Source organism: Abramis brama (assembly GCF_963993115.1).
Source record: "Abramis brama genome assembly, chromosome: 1".
NCBI classification, from domain to species: Eukaryota; Metazoa; Chordata; class Actinopteri; order Cypriniformes; family Leuciscidae; genus Abramis; species Abramis brama.
Window position 1 is genome coordinate 64,581,045 of NC_139963.1, and position 18,835 is coordinate 64,599,879.

The 18,835-nt window shown below is 36.0% G+C and overlaps 1 protein-coding gene across 1 annotated transcript; it reads left to right on the forward strand.

The window, feature by feature from the left end:
• Positions 1–3,868: 3,868 nt before the first annotated feature.
• Positions 3,869–18,780, forward strand: LOC311082028 (uncharacterized protein; the record flags this gene model as incomplete). The annotated part of the gene is made up of 3 exons (XM_084112774.1): positions 3,869–3,936; positions 10,363–10,490; positions 17,690–18,780. The coding sequence occupies 3 exons, from the start codon at positions 3,869–3,871 to the stop codon at positions 18,778–18,780; spliced, it is 1,287 nt and encodes a 428-aa protein (XP_083968900.1).
• Positions 18,781–18,835: the final 55 nt, after the last annotated feature.

The window sequence follows — 18,835 nt, forward strand, 5'->3', positions numbered from 1 at the left end:
TTTGAAGAGACCGAGCATTTGCGCAATATCATTAACTAGTTTATCTAATTTTACATTTAGTTCCTTTTTGCATCTGAACGTTTTTAATAGCTTTAACATGGTTGTAATGCGTTTTTCTGCATTACTGTACAGTACTTTTTTATATTGTCATGTTTCCCTTTACATGGTATGAAACACACAAATTAACCGATATTAATTTGACTTTTGGTTCAATTTTTTTGACCGTTTTCAGTGGTTATGAGGAGCAATATGAGAGAGAAATTTGGTAATCATTGTCTGACCCAACAAAAAAACATTATAATATTCATTTTATTTTATTTTGTTTGGGGAACTTTCATTCAAAAAGGCTGAAACGAATCACTTCAAATCATAAGGTAGCCCTACAGATAAAGCTGATCCGTCAGTTTGACTGGATGAGCTGTCAATTTTCCTTCATGATTTATTTTCAGACATCATGAGAATAACGTTATACTTGGTATTTTAACCTGACATGTTATAACAAGAATATCTATGGCAAGAGCTCTTTTCAGTCGCTGCTTTCTTTTCCTCGTGATCATTTTCTTTTTTTTTTCTTTGCAATCCGCTGTAAGAGTATGAAAAAGGACAACATATGCTGCACATTTGTGGTCTGTTCTCCCGAATTTCATTTACGATATATTCCTCGGAGCTTGGAGAGTATTCACTTAAACACAGTTTATGTCTTAAGTTTAAGCTTGTTGAATAATATGTCAAAAGAAATGCAATGGTCTGGATTATTTAGAGCCTTTTTCTATGACAGCAGACACATGAGATAATGCCTGAAGTGAGTCAGTGAAGGAGAAGATCAAGCCTCTGGAGGAGGACATACAGTTTACACTTCGGGAGAAAGACAAAGATGGCAGATCTTTCTGCCCCAAAGATCTCCAGGGCAGATTCAGCAATCATTATAAAGGTGAGTTCAGTGTTTCCATGCTTCAGTGACACTGTTTAATAAAGGAGGTACATTATGTGTTATTTACAGTGATGATTTTACTTGTTTTATTATTATAAGGTAATATTAAAGGTTAAAAATGACCCACGGTAATAGACCTGCACGATATTGCAATATTTCATTTTTTCTGCAATATATAATGCAATATTTCAATAAAAACTATTTCATCAAATGACTTAAATAGCTCTATTTGGAAATAATTAATCATTCTAGAATGATTGATGTGATTTTGTAGGGGTTTGCATCTGCATAGAAAATAATAAATTTGCAAGCATAGGTAAAAAAATGTAACAAAGATGTGAAATAAACTTTGCCTCATATATTCCAGGTAAGTCTAATTTAGGTACAGAAATTGAGTAAACAACTGTAAAATAACACGGCATAGTCTTTACATAGCCTGGCTTCACAGAGGCCTATACTGCAATGTCACTACCACAGGGTATGAATGATAAAACAATATGTTTTCAGGCCTTTAATGCATCACATAATATGCGTGTTTATTATGTCAGGTTGTGTGTGTCTAACATCTGTTTTATGAGGACACATTTTGGGGACATCATAAGAACATGTTCCTGATGTTTAACTTGACTAGAGAATCTCAGTGTGTTGTGTTAGTTTGACAGAATCCTGGTCTATGAGGACACCGTTTTACGGGGACACACATATGGAATATTAGGAGGATTGATACTGATAACCCATAATTCACAGCTCATTGTTGCTAATACCAATATCGAAAACTATTTGTGCTTGTTAGATTAAATATAATCATTGAAGAAGTTGGTAAAAATTAGTAACCTCTGTTGAAATTGGTTTTCAATAAGTATACTAAAATTAGTATTTATTTGTCTTTTTTATATATTTTTTATTTGCTCTTCTTTCTTTTTTTACAGATGATAACTGAAAATAATCAGATGAAACCTGAACAAGATACAGCAACTCTAAAGGTATCTAAGAAGTTAATGTAATAATTGAGTTATTCCTTAAAGAATAGAACAGATTTCAGTGTTCCTCAGAAACAGATTATTTGCCACAGTTATCAGTCACTGAATTAGGATTGTGTGTGTAAGTCAGTAAGTCACAATCACCTACTGTACATCCTACTGTACATCTAGCACAGGCGCAATGTCTCGTATCACTCTCATACATACACACACTTGAACTCAGGGTGCCATCCAAATGTATCCAGTTACCAGTGTCCCAGTAAAACGGTGTCCTCATAGACCAGGATTCTGTCAAACTAACACAACACACTGATAATACAGTTGATAATTCCGCGAATAACTGCAATTGCAGATTTCGAACAGAGATGGCGACAAAGAGGAAAAACTAGGGCTGCACGATTAATCAAAATGAAACAGCACGCGATTTAGCAAAGGCTGCAATAATTTTATGTGCAGCGAGTCAGTGCAGTTCAGTTCCTGCTGAAGAAACATTTCTGTTTTCTGTGTAAATTATGGTTTCATATTAACTCAGCATTTAGCTACAACATAGTTAGCTATATGACATTTTCTTAAATAGTTTATATTTTGCAAATATTGTACACTGGACCAAATTCTTAATAAATAAAAGCATTTTTTTTATATAATATTTCTTCTTGCTTGACTTCATTTATATATGTGACCTTAAAGTAATCCAAAAGTAACCAGATTACATTACTTTCATATTGTGGTAGTTGGATTATGTTACTGAATACTTTTTTTAAAAGTAATTTGTAACTAACGGAATACATTTTTAAAGTAACTCTGCCGAGCCTGCCTGCTACCTGTTGGTGACAAGTAATCAGTAAAACCAATATAATGGTCGACCTCTACTTTTAAATTAGCTAAAATGGTCTTATTCTGCATATTAATGTTTTTTTTTTTTTTTTTAAGGATCTAGGACATGGAGTCATGATACCCACAGAAAAATGGGTATCAAAGTATGCCCAAAGATGTTGGATGAATACATTTAAATATATAATGTATGGATAATCTTATGTACTGGTAATGTGGTTTAAGAGGTACATTGTCCTAATGAATTCTCCTTCTTTTTGCAGGTCTAATCAGTCAGCCCCAGTGAAGCCACACAATGTAAAATAATAACTGAATCAAATAATAAAAATGTAATATTAATGTTTTGTGTCAGATGTTTATTTCCAGCTGGGTTGAGTAAAAAAGCAGGTCTTAATACTATAATTTTTATTCCAGGTGCAAGTTCTTCATTCTTTGCTAAACAAAACCTGAGCTGTAAGCTATTGAAAAGTTGGTGTGAAGTTTATATCAATTGTGTATAATAATAGTAGTTATCATTCAAATTAATTTATTAAAAACATAATTAATGTCCTAATTATTAACAGCTAAAAGCATTAAACCTACAAATCTTAACCAATACAAAACTGTAATGGAAACCATTAAATGTGCACATCAAGACCAATACAAATTTGTAATGAAACCATCAGAACCAATACAAAACTGTAATGGAAACCATTAAATATGTGCAATTCAAGACCAATACAAATTTGTAATGAAACCATCAGAACCAATACAAAACTGTAATGGAAACCATTAAATATGTGCAATTCAAGACCAATACAAATTTGTAATGAAACCATCAGAACCAATACAAAACTGTAATGGAAACCATTAAATATGTGCAATTCAAGACCAATACAAATTTGTAATGAAACCATCAGAACCAATACAAAACTGTAATGGAAACCATTAAAATTCAGACCAATACAAATTTGTAATGGAAACCCTTAAAACCAATAAATCCTAATGGAATATGGCCCAAAACACACTACGTAATGGACTCCACTTTGTAATGGTTAACGGCTGATGGTTTGTAATGGTTTTGTAGTGGAAACCATTAGCAATTCTGTAATGGTTTCTATTGTTTTTTTCAGCAGGGGAATGGGACATGATTAAGGATGTTTGTGAGATTTTGAAGCCCTCTGAAGAAGTCACTGTTGAAATTAGTGGTGAAAGGTATGTATAATTTAATTTAACATAGAACTGCTTCCACTAGTGAAATATTTGAAATAAGTGAATGATTTTGCCACATTTCAATCCTCTTTTTTTCCCTTCTCATAAACAATGATAACTTATTAGATCTGACTTAGTTTTATTGTGTTTTTATTGAAAAACATTTGTGACTGCATCCAAGGTCATTTTGATTGCGAGGGGACTGCAAAAAGTTGTCCAGCGATTGCGGGGTGCTGTGTCTAACCATTAAGGGTTAATGTAACCTAGGTTACTATAGCCCATGTCAAACCTATAAAAAAAAAAAAGAGAAAAGAATTGAAATTCGCATAAACAAATTTATTGATTTATTTTAATGTTTAAAAAATTAAATATTTTTTGAACGAATGTAGAAAATGTCGCAAATTGAAAATATTTAAACAATTAGGAATATCTCCGCCCTTAGGGTGTTGCGTCATCTGTCTCCGTAAACAGTCTCTCATCACGGAGTGAAGTGAAATGGCTGTCTGAGCAGTGATGCATGTCGATCGCAGTTCTAAAGTCAAGAAAGATTAAGTGAGAAGTTGAGCGAATTCGTCTGACAAAACTGCATAAAACAGATTCCCTTGATACATCGAGATAATTTCTGATCGTTGTTGATTTATTCTTGAACGAGGAGTTCTTAGTTAGAACTGTTTCTGTCAACAATGAGGAGTGCTCAGCGTTGGTGGAGACTGGCGAGCCAACCTGGTTTTCCCGAGCTTGAACAACATATCATTGTTTCTTCGAGGTGGTAGGATCTCACTTATTCTGTGAACAAGAACAATTTTTTTTTCCTTTTTTTTTTTTTTTTCCATTTTGCATCTTGGAGTTGAGTATCTGCGCTCTTTACACTAACAGAGCACAGGAACAGGAGTACGAAAGAACATTGAACTGTGCTAAACTCCTGTTGAATTGCTTGAGTTATTTGCTTCAAAGACAATCAATTGGAAAGGACTCTGATTCGGTGTCATCTGACATTTTCTTGAGCATTGTCTCATTTGCTGTTATTTTGTTATCTTTGCTTTATATATATATATATTTTTTTTTTATTTGAAAGGTTGTTCTTTGGTTCTGAAAAGAGAACACAAGCTGTTATTAAACTGTGAGTTGTGTAAATGGGTTATACCACAAATATGTAAAAGGAAAGGTTGTTTAAAGGTATACAACTAACCAAACCAAGCTAGGAAGTTAAACTGAGTAAAATAGGAATACTAAGGTTAATTGAGGGATAACAGACTAAATAAATAAAATATAAACAGTATTAAATATAATATATATATAAATATATTGTATGCATAACTACAGAATTAAATAACACACAAGGAGTCATTGAATTATACAGCTTTATTTCAAGTTTAACACAAAAAAGAAAGGGGACTGTTGTGTGAATTATATTGTTTTTTTGTTTTATTCCATTGCTGTCAAATTTTACCTTTTCTTTTTTTTTTTCCCCCTTTTCCCTTTACAAGAAACCGGTTAATTCAAGAAATTATAAAAAAATACTCACTTTTCAAACCGTAGTTCTGTCTCTTGTCGTCATTTCCCTTGTCTTGCTGCAACGCTGGCTCAAGAGCGAACATAGACTTCTGATCTGGTCCAAAGTATTAGAAAGTGCTTTATGCAGACTTTAGTTCACGTGTGCTACATTAACAGCAGTGATGAGAAGGAGACTTTGTATAGTAGCTACCTCTGTGCCATTCAGAGAGAGTGTTTTCCAAAACAAGTCAGATTATTTCAGAAAGACGAAACAGACTGAGTCCAAACAAAGTTAGGCAGATTGTTTTTCTGAATGCAAACCTGCCCTTGTAAGACAACGCACCAAAGAGAGGGTCAAATGACTAAGTTGCATATTGTTACTTTGTATCTTTTATTGTATTTTCACTTCACTGGCTTAAAACTGTCTTTGCACTTTTTTTTATAATGCAAGATGACATTTGTTATTTACAGATAACAACAGGTATTGCCTGAAGAGTTAAATGTGCAAGTGCACTTTTTTTGATAATGCAAGATAATAACAGGCATTGCCTGAGTTAAATACAGTGTAGTGTGCAAGTGCACTAGTTTTCAACAATTCTTCTTCGTTCAATTTTAATGGTGTATTGTTTGAAACACTTTGACAGTTTATTAAAACAGTTTATTTAATACAAACTAAATTTGTGAATGTGTCATTAACTATAATTACAGTACTGGAATTTCATAAATCACCCTTGCTTCCTGTTAAAACAGCCTACTGTAACTCAGTTGTTTTTGTCCAAAATCCCTTATTGAGATCATAAAACACCCTTCATTTAGCCTTCAACAACATCTTCAACTAAAACAATGCACAGTCATTTAAGACAAGATTTTAAAAAAAACAAACAATTTAATACTTTCGTCCACCAGTTGTTTCAAAAACTCATACAGTGATAATACAGTAATTAAGTCATAAACATTTCCAATAGGCCTTTATCTCATTTCCTGGTTTCGGAATGTTCGAAATCGCGAAGCAGTGTACTCGCACTTTCGGTGGTTACTTGGTTACCTTTAGATGAAAAGTAGGTCAGTAAGCTTAATAAAATCGTGACCAGTGATAATTAACAGGCAGCCATGGTGAATGCAATAACCGGAAGACGCAGTACACTGCTTCAGCAATTTCTCGCGGCTATTTCCGGCGTTCTATCGTGATGCGATAAAGGCCTATATGTTTTATTTTGTAACCCTTTTTGGTTTGCAACAAAATAATAAAGTAGCATGTATTTCGTCCGGGGAAAATAATTACACGCAAGCTCAGTATCTCCATCTCATCAATTCTCAGTATGTCGGATGCGTCTGAAAGAAACAGTTTTCGGCAGAGCCGCTGGAACATATTTTATCAGGCGGATGCTGGGGGCGGGGCTTAATGGGCGGGGCTTGATATTGCGGGGCGGTGCTATGGTAGAGTTATTTTAAACAAAATCCTAATATTAAACAGCCCAAACAAAAAGATGAACATACAAATGAATGAGAGAAAGCTCAGAACTCATGATACATTTTAAAAAGCACAGCACACAAATCTGCATATTACCTTATCACACAAAAACATAATCTTTCAAAGCGAAAACGCAAGACGCCAAACGCGGGCAGTGGAACGGGGGGAAACCACAAGGTCTCGAGGCACGTTTTAGTTGAACTTATTTAAACTTGAGTGCTGTGTTTTGAATGCTATGTCATGCGTGAGACTCGAGCACAACAGTTAAACACGAGTAGTGCGTTCACACTGAAAAACAATGGAAAAGAAGCAGAGTGGAATGATTGACGTTCTGTGTGAACAGCCCCTAATGCTGATTAATGATTTAGTCAGTATGTCTATATTTAGTTTTTTTCACATGCATTAAATGAATGTCACATCACTCACTCCATGCGAGATCAGCTTATTGCCTTATGCAGGGCCGGAGTGGGGCCTCTTTTCAGCCCGGGAGTTTCAGGCCCAAGACCGGCCCACTTTTTCCATGGTGGAATTCCAAATTAGCACTTTTTCTAAATTGGATAAATGAAGCAACAGTTCAACTCGTACTATTGTGTAGTTTGTATTAATACCATGGGTTAACAAATAATGTAGCCTAAAGGTTAAATAATAATTCACTTAGACTTTAAAGGTGCATTAAGCAAGTCTCTGAGTTTTTGCAGAACTATGCCCCCTCTGGCGGCAAGCGAAACTGCAACCAGAGGTGTGCACGCTCACGGACAAAAGTTTTCTTTTTTTTATCTTACGTGGAGTTTGCGTTGGTGTTTGAAATGAACTATAAGCAGGTCTCTTACAATCCATCTTCTACGGAGAATGCCGGCGAATACACAAACCTGCCAGACATAGCTATGTGAGAGTGCCGTGAACGCGCATGACGTCACGCCCAGTCTAAAATTCCGGCCCGAATCCCTCGTATTTATTTTACTTTACAGGATTATAGAGACAATCTCAGTGATCAGAGAAGGGCTCATTCAGCCCATCAGGCAATTGTTTAAGCATGTATGGGTTAGAAAACAGGTATTTTTAACATGAAAAGTTGCTTAATGCACCTTTAAGCAATTGTGACTTTATTTCACACAATTCTGACTTTATATTTCACAATTCTGACTTTATAACACGCAATTGCGACTTTATATCACACAATTCTGACTTTATATCTTGCAATTCTGACTTTATAACACACAATTGCAACTTTATATCACGCAATTCTGACTCTATATCTCGCAATTCTGACTTTATAACATGCAATTGCGACTTTATTTCACGCAATTCTGACTTTATATCTCGCAATTCTGACTTTATATCACGCAATTCTGAGAAATAAAGTCAGAATTACGAGATGTAAACTCGCAATTGTGAGATAAAAAGTCACAATTATCTTTTAAAATGTTTTATTCTGTGGCGGAAACAAAGCTTCCATACCTCCTGGCCTCTTCCTCCCATCCATCCTCCCTGACGCGTAGCTACCGTTACGGTAGGGCCGACTCAGCTATCGGTAGGCGCCGGCGGTGCCGCGGTAGCCCACCTGAGAAAACGTTTTGGAAAAGACGGGCTATGGACCCAACCAACTCTATAGGAGGGGAGGGGAGAAATCTATCACATGGTACAACCCATGCAGAGGCTGCGCACTGCGCTGTCAGAATGCGGAATGTGTGTAGCCTAATGTAACTAACGTGACACTGAAATGTGAAAAAAAATAAATAAAATTTCCTCGACCGGCCCAAAAGTGAAGCGGCCCACCGGGATTCTCCCGACTCTCCCGCGGCCCAACGGGAATTCTCCCGACTCTCCCGATTACCCACTCTAGGCCTGGCCTTATGATATATTAATTTATTTTAGTCATAAAACCAAAACAGGTTGAAAAACAAAAAGTTATTTAAAAGTCATGTCATCTTAAATTCCAATGTAGTGAAACCGCTGTCGTCAGGGGGCGCTGCAGCCTGCATTGTAAGAGGCGGCGCCGGCGCTACGCAGAAAATACAGCGAGAGCGATTAGAAAGCATATGGAGCCATCAGTTCTGTAATCGCTCTCGCAATACTTTTATGTCATACACCGACCGAGACGAACACGCCTCTTTCGAGAACCTCTGGGTGCTTCTCAATATCCTCGTTTCCTCGCTCCTTTATTTTAAAACTCTGATATCATGTTTTTATGTGTATACATTATAAGGGAATATACCCAAACTTTCTGACAGTGTGATCTCTATGGGTTATGTGATGTCATTTTATAAAAAAATATAAACATATGTCTGTATTAAAGTAAAAATTATGGATAAACAAGTATCTGGAATGGAATTAAATAACAAGTTCTTTGGGTGTCTTGTTCATATAAAGCAACAGAACTTAAATTACATCCAGTTTTACCAACACTGTTCACGAGCGTGAATCCAGTGATATTCATCTGTGATCTCACAGGTGTCAGATTCACTACGAGAAGAGAGAACTGTCCGGCTTGCCTCCACTTTTTTCACTCCTCCTCCCCTCACTGCAGCTCCTACTCTCGACTACATTTCAGGCACGATCCGGCCATCACTAGAAAGAAGAAGAAGAAGAAGTAGTCCTGAGGAGAGCAGTTCACGGTATTTCTCATATTTACACAACCATCACACACACTTTATAGAGTTTGATTAAGCGACAGACTCATTTCTGTATTGTTTTCATCGATCACAGCGATACTTGTGCGTCTTTTCTGGCGTCTTCCTTCTGAAATAAACATTTAGTGCAGCAGCAGCGAGCATGAGTTTTTTTAGGATCATTGTCAGTTTTGAACATTATTGCAATGATTGTAATTACTAGAAAATCAAAATATATTTTAGATATTAACATTATGCTGTTGTAGTTATTTAGATGAGGTGGTTAATTAAGTTTGGTTTGGTTTTATGTTTTATTTGTGTCAGATGGTGAGAAGCAACAGTATTTTCTTTCAATAGATCAGTTTCACAGACTTTTATCATGTATCCTGACTCAAATAATGTGTTTCTAACAGCAAACACTCAGAATAAAGTGAGATGATCTGCTGATGACCCTGAATGGCTTGTTGAATGAGTGTTGATAGTCTGAGGCTCATCAATATTAACAGATCTGCTGAAAACACTCTTTATTTCATGATAATAGTTTCTGTTTTCACCTTATTTATGATGCTGATGTCTTCAGATCTCCTGTAAATTGACACAAACAAATACAGTCTGTTGACAATGAAATGAGCTTTAAGGTTAGCTATAAAATAAGTTATACATTCACATGTTACTTTACTTCAGACAGACAGACATGCTAACATGTGATATTTAGTATAAAAACAAATTCAGGAACTGATACTATTTTTTATTTTGTCAGATAAGTTCCTCCCACTGCAGTTACATCATCAGTGAAGCTCTTCCCACAGCAATTCTCCAATAAATGCTGTAAATTCCCATCGGCTACAAGTGAAGACGAGCATCAGAGCATCAGGAAGAGCTGAAATCTGCAAAGACTGAGTTTATTAAAGAGGACAGTGAGAGCATGAGTGATCCAGAACCCTGCAGAATGAAACACACTGAAGATCCTGAAGAACAAAGAGGTTGGTGTTTATTCTTCATTCATTCATGATGCTGAAGAACATTCATGTTAGAAACATTCAAGCACATTTAGATAAACAGTTCAACTATGAAACGTTACAGAATGTTTTTTGTTTGTTTTCAACAAATGGTCAGTAAAGGGAGGTTTGAGACATTTGTATATTGATTGTCAACATCAGATCAAGCTAAATACTACTTTGTTTTATTTGACATTTATTTTATATCTGGTTCCCTATTTGCAACAACATTACCAGATTTTATTCATTTTCAACATAGTTTACACTTTTTTTAAGGAATAAACACCAAGACTTAAAACTTAAACACCAAGTTACTGATAAAATTGTGTTAGAAGTTATAGTGTTACTATCTGAAATCTCAGCTTTGTCCATAGAATAGTTTAGCATGCAGAAGCTTGGATTCCTTTCTATGTATGTAATGCACATCTGTTATCCATTACTGTGGACTGCATTGTTTCACTGGAGGAGAGCAACCTATTATAAGCATTATATAGCCTTCTGGACCACAAGGCACAGAAGGATATCTAGCCGGATATTGACCATATATAGATTTGTTATACAATGTACATGATGTCATGTATGGTTTGATTGGCTAAAGCCAAATACTCCCTTCATATTCTTGCTATATATTCATATTTAGAGTTTTTTGAGTTTGAGCTATGCTCCACCAGTGCTGGTTAATTGTTCATTCATATGCCTGATTCAAGACGAAGACCAAAGGCACTTTCGTGTTGGAATTCTTCATTTCTAACAAATTGTATTTGTCAATTATCATACAAGTTATTCATAGTTATAGAGATTCTTCTTACAGTAACTTTGGTAACAGGGTTGATGGATACAGTCAATGCTACAGTTTGTGTCAAAACTGAGACAATGGATTGAGATTATTTCCTTGTCTTCCCATCATGCAGTAGAAAGAGCCCAGTGTCACTTCTAGTAGAGGGAAGTTCGGATCATTTTACTGACTCGGATCGTTGAATCTTTTTTCGAGTCATTTCGTTCATTTCAGCAGAATGCATGTAAAATGTTACATGTTAGTCAAATTCCTCAAACACATCAAATGTTGATCGCATTAAGAATAAGAAAAAAACTGCAATGCAAGGAAAAGGCCAAATTATGAGCAGGGTTCGTACGGGTGCTTGAAATCCTTGAAAGTGCTTGAATTTTGATGTTGTGTTTTCAAGGTTTGAAAAGTGCTTACATTTTGGATAAAATGCTTGAAATTGTAACTGTATTTCTTTCATAACAAAAACCTAGCTGACTGAATGGTTCGTTTATTAAATGGAGAAATAAAATGTTGCAACAATGTTACCAGAATTTTTGTCATTTTCAAAATTGTTTACAAAATTGTTACTTCTTTAGGAATAATCAGTAAACACCAAGTTACTGATAAAGTTGTATTTGTCAAATATCATACAAGTTATTCATAGTTATAGAGATTCTTCTTACAGTAACTTTGGTAACAGGGTTGATGGATACAGTCAATGCTACAGTTTGTGTCAAAACTGAGACAATGGATTGAGATTATTTACTTGCCTTCCCATCATGCAGTAGAAAGACCCCAGATGATGTCACTTCCTGGGTGTCACAGTTTTAAGTAGGGCTGCACAATATATTGAATATCGAAATATCGCAAAGTAGGGCTGAACGATTTTGGAAAATAATCTAATTGCGGTTACAAAAATCGCGTTTCATCATATTGCGATATTATCGCAAATGCAATTAATCGTTCAGCCCTATCGCAGAGGCATATATGGCGATATGCGTATCGAAACGGCTTGTAATAACTGGGGTCATAAACAAAAGATAAATAGAAAATCACTCCCTGCTCTTGGCTGAATAACTTTTGTAGCTTTATTAGGAATCAGAATTAATAAGCCGTGTTTTATTTTTACATTTGATTATTCAGTGTAGGATAACCTGAAACCATTGTTAGGGGTTAACAGTTTAGGACCCAATGACCAGATGTTTGAAAGAAGACCCAGAGTCAGAATTATAATAAATTGAAGAAAAGTTTTACTGAAAATAGTTTGCAGTTTCATCAGCAGAAGTTCATCTTCAAGACTCACACAGGAGTTCGTATGGACGCCCCGCTTACATACAGTTACACAGATCACAGCAGTTACACACACACACACACACAGCAGATATACCATTTCCAAGGTCTAAGCTACGTCATTGCTTACAGGTTAAATGATTCTCATTGTCTAAGAAATAGATAAACATAGTAATTTTCCACACATATACAGATAGACTGAATCACATCTCCATCGATTATGCATCTGACACTCAGACCTCTGAAGTTAGGCACATCGTGACCTTCCAGTTCTCAGATTTGCATTGTTGGGCGCCAGCATGTCCCGAACAACAACTCAGTCAATCTCCAACAATGCCAGTGGTTTCTTAACCTGTAAGCAAGAAGACTAACACACACACCGACGCACAGCTTTTCCAAGGTTGGATTCGGCCAGGCTCTAACTATAAACAGGAGAGTCTCGTCTCAAAACATCAAGATAACAAGTTCTTTCTCTCAGGATAGGAAACTTTAGTTTAAATGGAAAGTAAGGCTTTAACTGAGAAATGGGCCCTTAAACTATAGACTTCAATGACCCCTATATGTTTTAACACGTTGAAGACCTTTCTTAAACACAAAACATTTCCATATTTAATTTCTTGAAGCCGAGTTATACGCAAGCACTGTTACTGCATCCAGATATCAAATACAGACATTAGAGAATACATGAAAAGAACATTTCAGTAATCACACTTGTAACTTCTATAACAAAGTAAAATCCTCACAGAAGTCATTCAACTTATTTGATATTTAGAAGGAAAAAATATTGATGAATACCTTGATTATAATCACTCATTACATATACACTGAAGCAGCAGTGTTTTGCTGTTTTTCCTCAGTTTTTGAAAGGAGGAAAATCATGTCAGGAGTAACAGGGTTGAGTGAAACATGTAGGACACAGATAAATATAATAAAATAGTTAATTTAAATCTAGTTAAATCTAGCTGCGGTCACTCTACACTTTGAGCTTGTGAAGTTTCTACAGACACTGCAACGGTTGTGAAATGACGTCACATTCTGCGGCAGCTTTTTTACAAACACAAGTTCAACATATAACAAATAATAATAATAATAATAAAAATAAACAATCCACTCCACTTGAATGCTGAACGTTTGTGTTATTTCTCACATGGTTATTCACTTGAGCTTGTGTTTCTGGTGTCCCACTTTCACATGTGCATGAATGGAAGTCAGTTCAAGGAAAAGTCTAGTGTGAACGGCCATTAATAATTCAAAACGTTTTTAGTAAAATAAATATCAATCTCAAAATATGGCAGTATTGTATATTTTTATGTTAATATCATGTTAGATAATTGTAATTTATCAAATATATTTAATAGTTTTTGCTAAGGGACTGTTCGTTTTTTATTTAAGGGGCCACCAGAGGAGTTTTGAGATCTGTAATCAAAAAATACATGACCCTCCCTTCGCCAGCAATACATTTTTCTATGACCCTCCAAAATGATTGTGAAAAAAGGCATGACCCTCCCTGATAATTTATTGATTGGCCTACTTCTGTACTGGTTTGCGCTTGGCAAAGATGTTCAGATAGCCATTGTTTTTTTTTGCAACCATAAACTTTTGCTTTCTCATCTTACTAGGGCTGTAACGATAGACCAAACCTACGATTCGGTTGGTATCACGATTTTTGAAAAAAAATCATGTTTTCGGTGTGACTCGTTCAACATGTGGGTGGCGCTGCCAATAAAGCATCTAAAAGCTGTCACAAAGAACCAGCAAAAGTAATGATTATGAATATGTCAAATATAGCAAGGAGACATTTTAATTGTTTAATTAATAAACAAGTGTTTTTTGTGTCGACTGCAAAGATGAAGTTGACGATGCGTCGTGATCTTCGCAGAACGCGCCAGAGAGAAATGCACATTTCATACGGATTACATAGGAGAGCAGTCTGTTTTAAAACAGTTCTGTTTAAAAGTAAACATTTCAAGCTTTCTATATATTTCTCAGGTCTGTGAGGCAAGTAGCCTACCTTACGCTGAGTTTCGGTTCATTTATGAGACGAGAGTCCAGTTCACTCGCCGGCGCCTCCGTGTCATGATTATCTATTTTCTACTATATTTATTTACTTCTTATTTATTAAATCCAGGCAATTGGTTGATGAAACATTGATTAAAATTAAGATACAATTAATAAAAAACGAAATTCACTTTAAAGACAGGCTTTGTGCTTTGTGTTTGAGGTCTGTGTGATTTTTTTTAAAGTCGCTTTCAGAGCAGTCATGTCCGTAATGGAGAACTGGAGAAGTCATGTCACGCCCTTAACATTGTTTTTTTTCTTTTTTCACATAAATGCGAACACGAAAAATAAAATAAAACAAATATTTTATGTTCTGTGGAGGCTGACCTTTCTTCATCCGGTGGGTATATATCTTTTGGTTTGCGCAGTGTAATTCATAGAATTACTAAAAAATATTTTGCCACCTAAAAGTTAAAGATTTTTTTGTGTCACGTCAAATGTGTATTTCCCTCATATTAAATATAAAACGCATGTGTAGACTGATATTTTCCTAATGTCTTGACTCCTTTATTAAGGGAGTATGGATATATTAACAGACGTTTCAATATTAAATGCATTTTCTGAGAATTTATATTTCAAGTTTTGACTGCAAAGGTCACGTCCATAACGCTGGAATTGCCCAATTTTAACGAATTTATCCTCAACTAGTTTTTTGGTGTAGGTCTACGTATTTTATTATGTTAACTTAAATAATACTAATAGTAATTTAAAGATGTGGTAGCCCTACATCTTACACATCACACTCCACTGTTATGGTGGAAATTTCAGTAGATTTACTCACTAACATTATTGTGGAAACAATATTAGGATGGAAATTTATATATGGTAGGCTAGTATCGCGCAACAGTGCACATTCTATCAGCTGCAGTTCTGACACCGAGTCGCGGAACATGTCAATGTGTGACAGATTAATCGAACACCTATAGCCTACTGATGTAATTGTGGCACAAAATCATAAATAAATAGCCTAATTTTGTGATATTTAAAAGATCAATTAAATGAATTAAAGTGCATTAATATTTTTTCAAACGTGTTATTTGTCACGTCTGTATTTGATTGGTATGTGCCACTGAATATTTTGTAATACCAGTGCTACTCTATGTTGTTTATCACGCAAAGTCACAAACTGCCCATTCTAGGAAAGACAAGAAATAAATCTATCATGGGTCACTACGAATAACGTATTAACAGTCGTGTCCGTTACTGTAAACCTTTATTTTTGTGTGATGCTGCACAGACACACGCCAGTAAGTGTCAGTATAAGTGAGTGTAACACTGGCCAGCGCAAGATTCTCATCTGTGGCTTTAATATTTCAAGTCTTTACAAAAAGTGTAAAAAAATTCATTATTAAAAATCATTTGTTTGTTAGGCTATATATCTGAAAAGAAGTAGACCGAGCTACTAGCAATATTCTTTATTTATACAAGTGCAAAAAAGTGCTCAGTGCATTTTAAAAATTCAACAAATGTTTGGTCGCGCAGGACCTTCCTCAGTAGCATACCTTTAATATTTCAAAAATAATTTTATGGAATTATTCAATAAATAAAATAATTTTTTGTTGTACAAATTAACTATGTGCATATGTTACATAATCTACATTATACTCCGGCAGACAGCTGCAGGTGTCACTACTGGAGGTGCCACAACATAAAGAGACATGTCAGTTTTAGTGACACAAGCCAACTGGCATGTACCAGTGGATATTGGCATGTGTCACTAAAACGTGAGATGTGCCAATGGATTGTGTCATATGCCACTTGCATAACAATTTGCTTTATGCTGTCAAAAAATATGATTTATAACATCGCTAAGTTAATGTGTTGCCTACAACATAGGCTACATAATTCGATACAATTATTTTTGAAATATTAAAGCCACAGATGAGAATCTTGCGCTGGCTAGTGTTACACTCACTTATACTGACACTTACTGGCGTGCGTCTGTGCAGCATCACGCAAAAATAAAGGTTTACAGTAACGGACGCGACTGTTAATACCTTATTCGTAGTGACCCATGATAGATTTATTTCGTGTCTTTCCTAGAATGGACAGTTTGTGACTTTGCGAGATAAACAACATAGAGTAGCACTGGTATTACAAAACATTCAGAAAAGGGCATTTGAACACATTTGAAAAAATATTAATGCACTTTAATTCGTTTAACTGATCTTTTAAATATCACAAAATTAGGCTATTTATTTATGATTTTGTGCCACAATTACGTCAGTAGGCTATAGGTGTTCGATTAATCTCTCAGTCGCTACTGGAGGTGTCGCAACACAGTGACATGTTCCGCGACTCGGTGTCAGTCAGGTGACATGTCAGTGTGTCGCCATGTCAGTGACACATGCCACTATCCACCACTGGCACATGCCAATAATGTCAGTGACACATGCCACTATCCACTGGCACATGCCAATGAAGACCGGATGTGCCAATACGCATAGTGACATGTGCCATTGGCTTCTGTGCGTCAGATGCCATGCCACTTAATATTAAACCTGCTACTGTTCTGACATGATGCACTTTTTCTGAGCGCGTACAGAAGTGCGCGCGCACTGTCAAACAGACCCAAACTGGATTTGTGTTGGGTCAGACCCATCTGATATAGATGTGGGGGGCTGATACCGCGAGAGCAACATGGAGCTACATGTAAAAGATATGCAGCAAACAAGCCACTTTGAAATGTTGCTGTTTTCATGAATATAAAAGTTGGGTGACCCTCCCCCTAGACTAAAAAAAGTTGGATGACCCTCCCCTCAACAAAGAATAAAAAGACATGACCCTCCCCTATTTTCCTCCGGTGGTTTTTTTCCATAAATACAGAACGGTCCCTAAAGAAACATGGGATTCGTGCCTACAATGTTTTAAAAATAATAATTGGAAGATAAATTTACCTCATTCATGGAAAGTTTCAAGGACATATAATCAATTTATAAAAGGCATCAAATTATCATAATATTTTATAGCAGTTGTCTACTTTCTACTATTACATTAGGGTTCAATTTCATGTCCTTTCACATTATATTTCTCTCTTGAAATGTAATATTTTTTTTTTCTTTCATGTCAGACCTGATGGAAGAGAGCGAGGAGATAGAAGAACTGAGTGAAGTGAAGGAGGAACATCATGTCAAACCTGGAAAAAAACCTTTGAGTCGCTCAGAGACTAAAAATAAATTTTTAAAGAAAAGAAGAGCCAAGAAATCGTTCACCTGCACTCAGTGTGGAAACAGTTTATCAAGCAAACAAATTTTTGAGCATCACATGAGGATCCACACCGGAGAGAAGCCGTTCACATGTGATCAGTGTGGGAAGAGTTTCACAGTCAAACATGAACTTGATGTTCACATGAGAGTTCATACAGGAGAGAAGCCGTATAAGTGTGATCAATGTGGGAAAGATTTCAGTCAATCTTCACACCATAAATTACACATGAGGATCCACACTGGAGAGAAGCCATTCATGTGTGATCTGTGTGAAAAGAGATTCTCATACAAAAGTTATCTTAAGATTCACATGAGGATCCACACTGGAGTGAAGCCGTACACATGTGATCAATGCAGCAAATCATTTGTCTGTGCATCACACCTGAAGACACACCTGACAGTTCATACGAAGGAGAAGCCGCATTCATGTTCTGTGTGTGGAAAGAGTTTTTCACTGCTGCATACTTTACATGACCATCAGAAAATTCATACTGGTGTGAGAGAGTACATGTGCTTTGAGTGTGAGAAGACTTTTACTAGAGCGGACAGTTTAAAACTGCACCAGAGAATTCACACTGGAGAAAAACCTTACAAGTGTTCACACTGTGACAAGAGATTCAGTCAGTCAGCAAATCTGAAAACACATGAGAGGATCCACACTGGAGAAAAACCTTACAAGTGTTCACACTGTGACAAGAGATTCATTCAGTTGGCAGATAAAAAAACACACGAGAGGATCCACACTGGAGAGAAACCATTCCCTTGTGATCAGTGTGGGAAGAGTTTCTCAAACAAAAACAGTCTTAATCTTCACATGAGGTTCCACACCGGAGAGAAGCCATTCATGTGTGATCAGTGTAAAAAGAGATTCTCAAACAAACAAACTCTTAAACTTCACATGAGAGTTCACACCGGAGAGAAGCCGTACACATGTGATCAATGCGGCAAAACCTGAGCATCAAACCTGAAGGCACACCTGACAGTTCATACGAAGGAGAAGCCGCATTCAT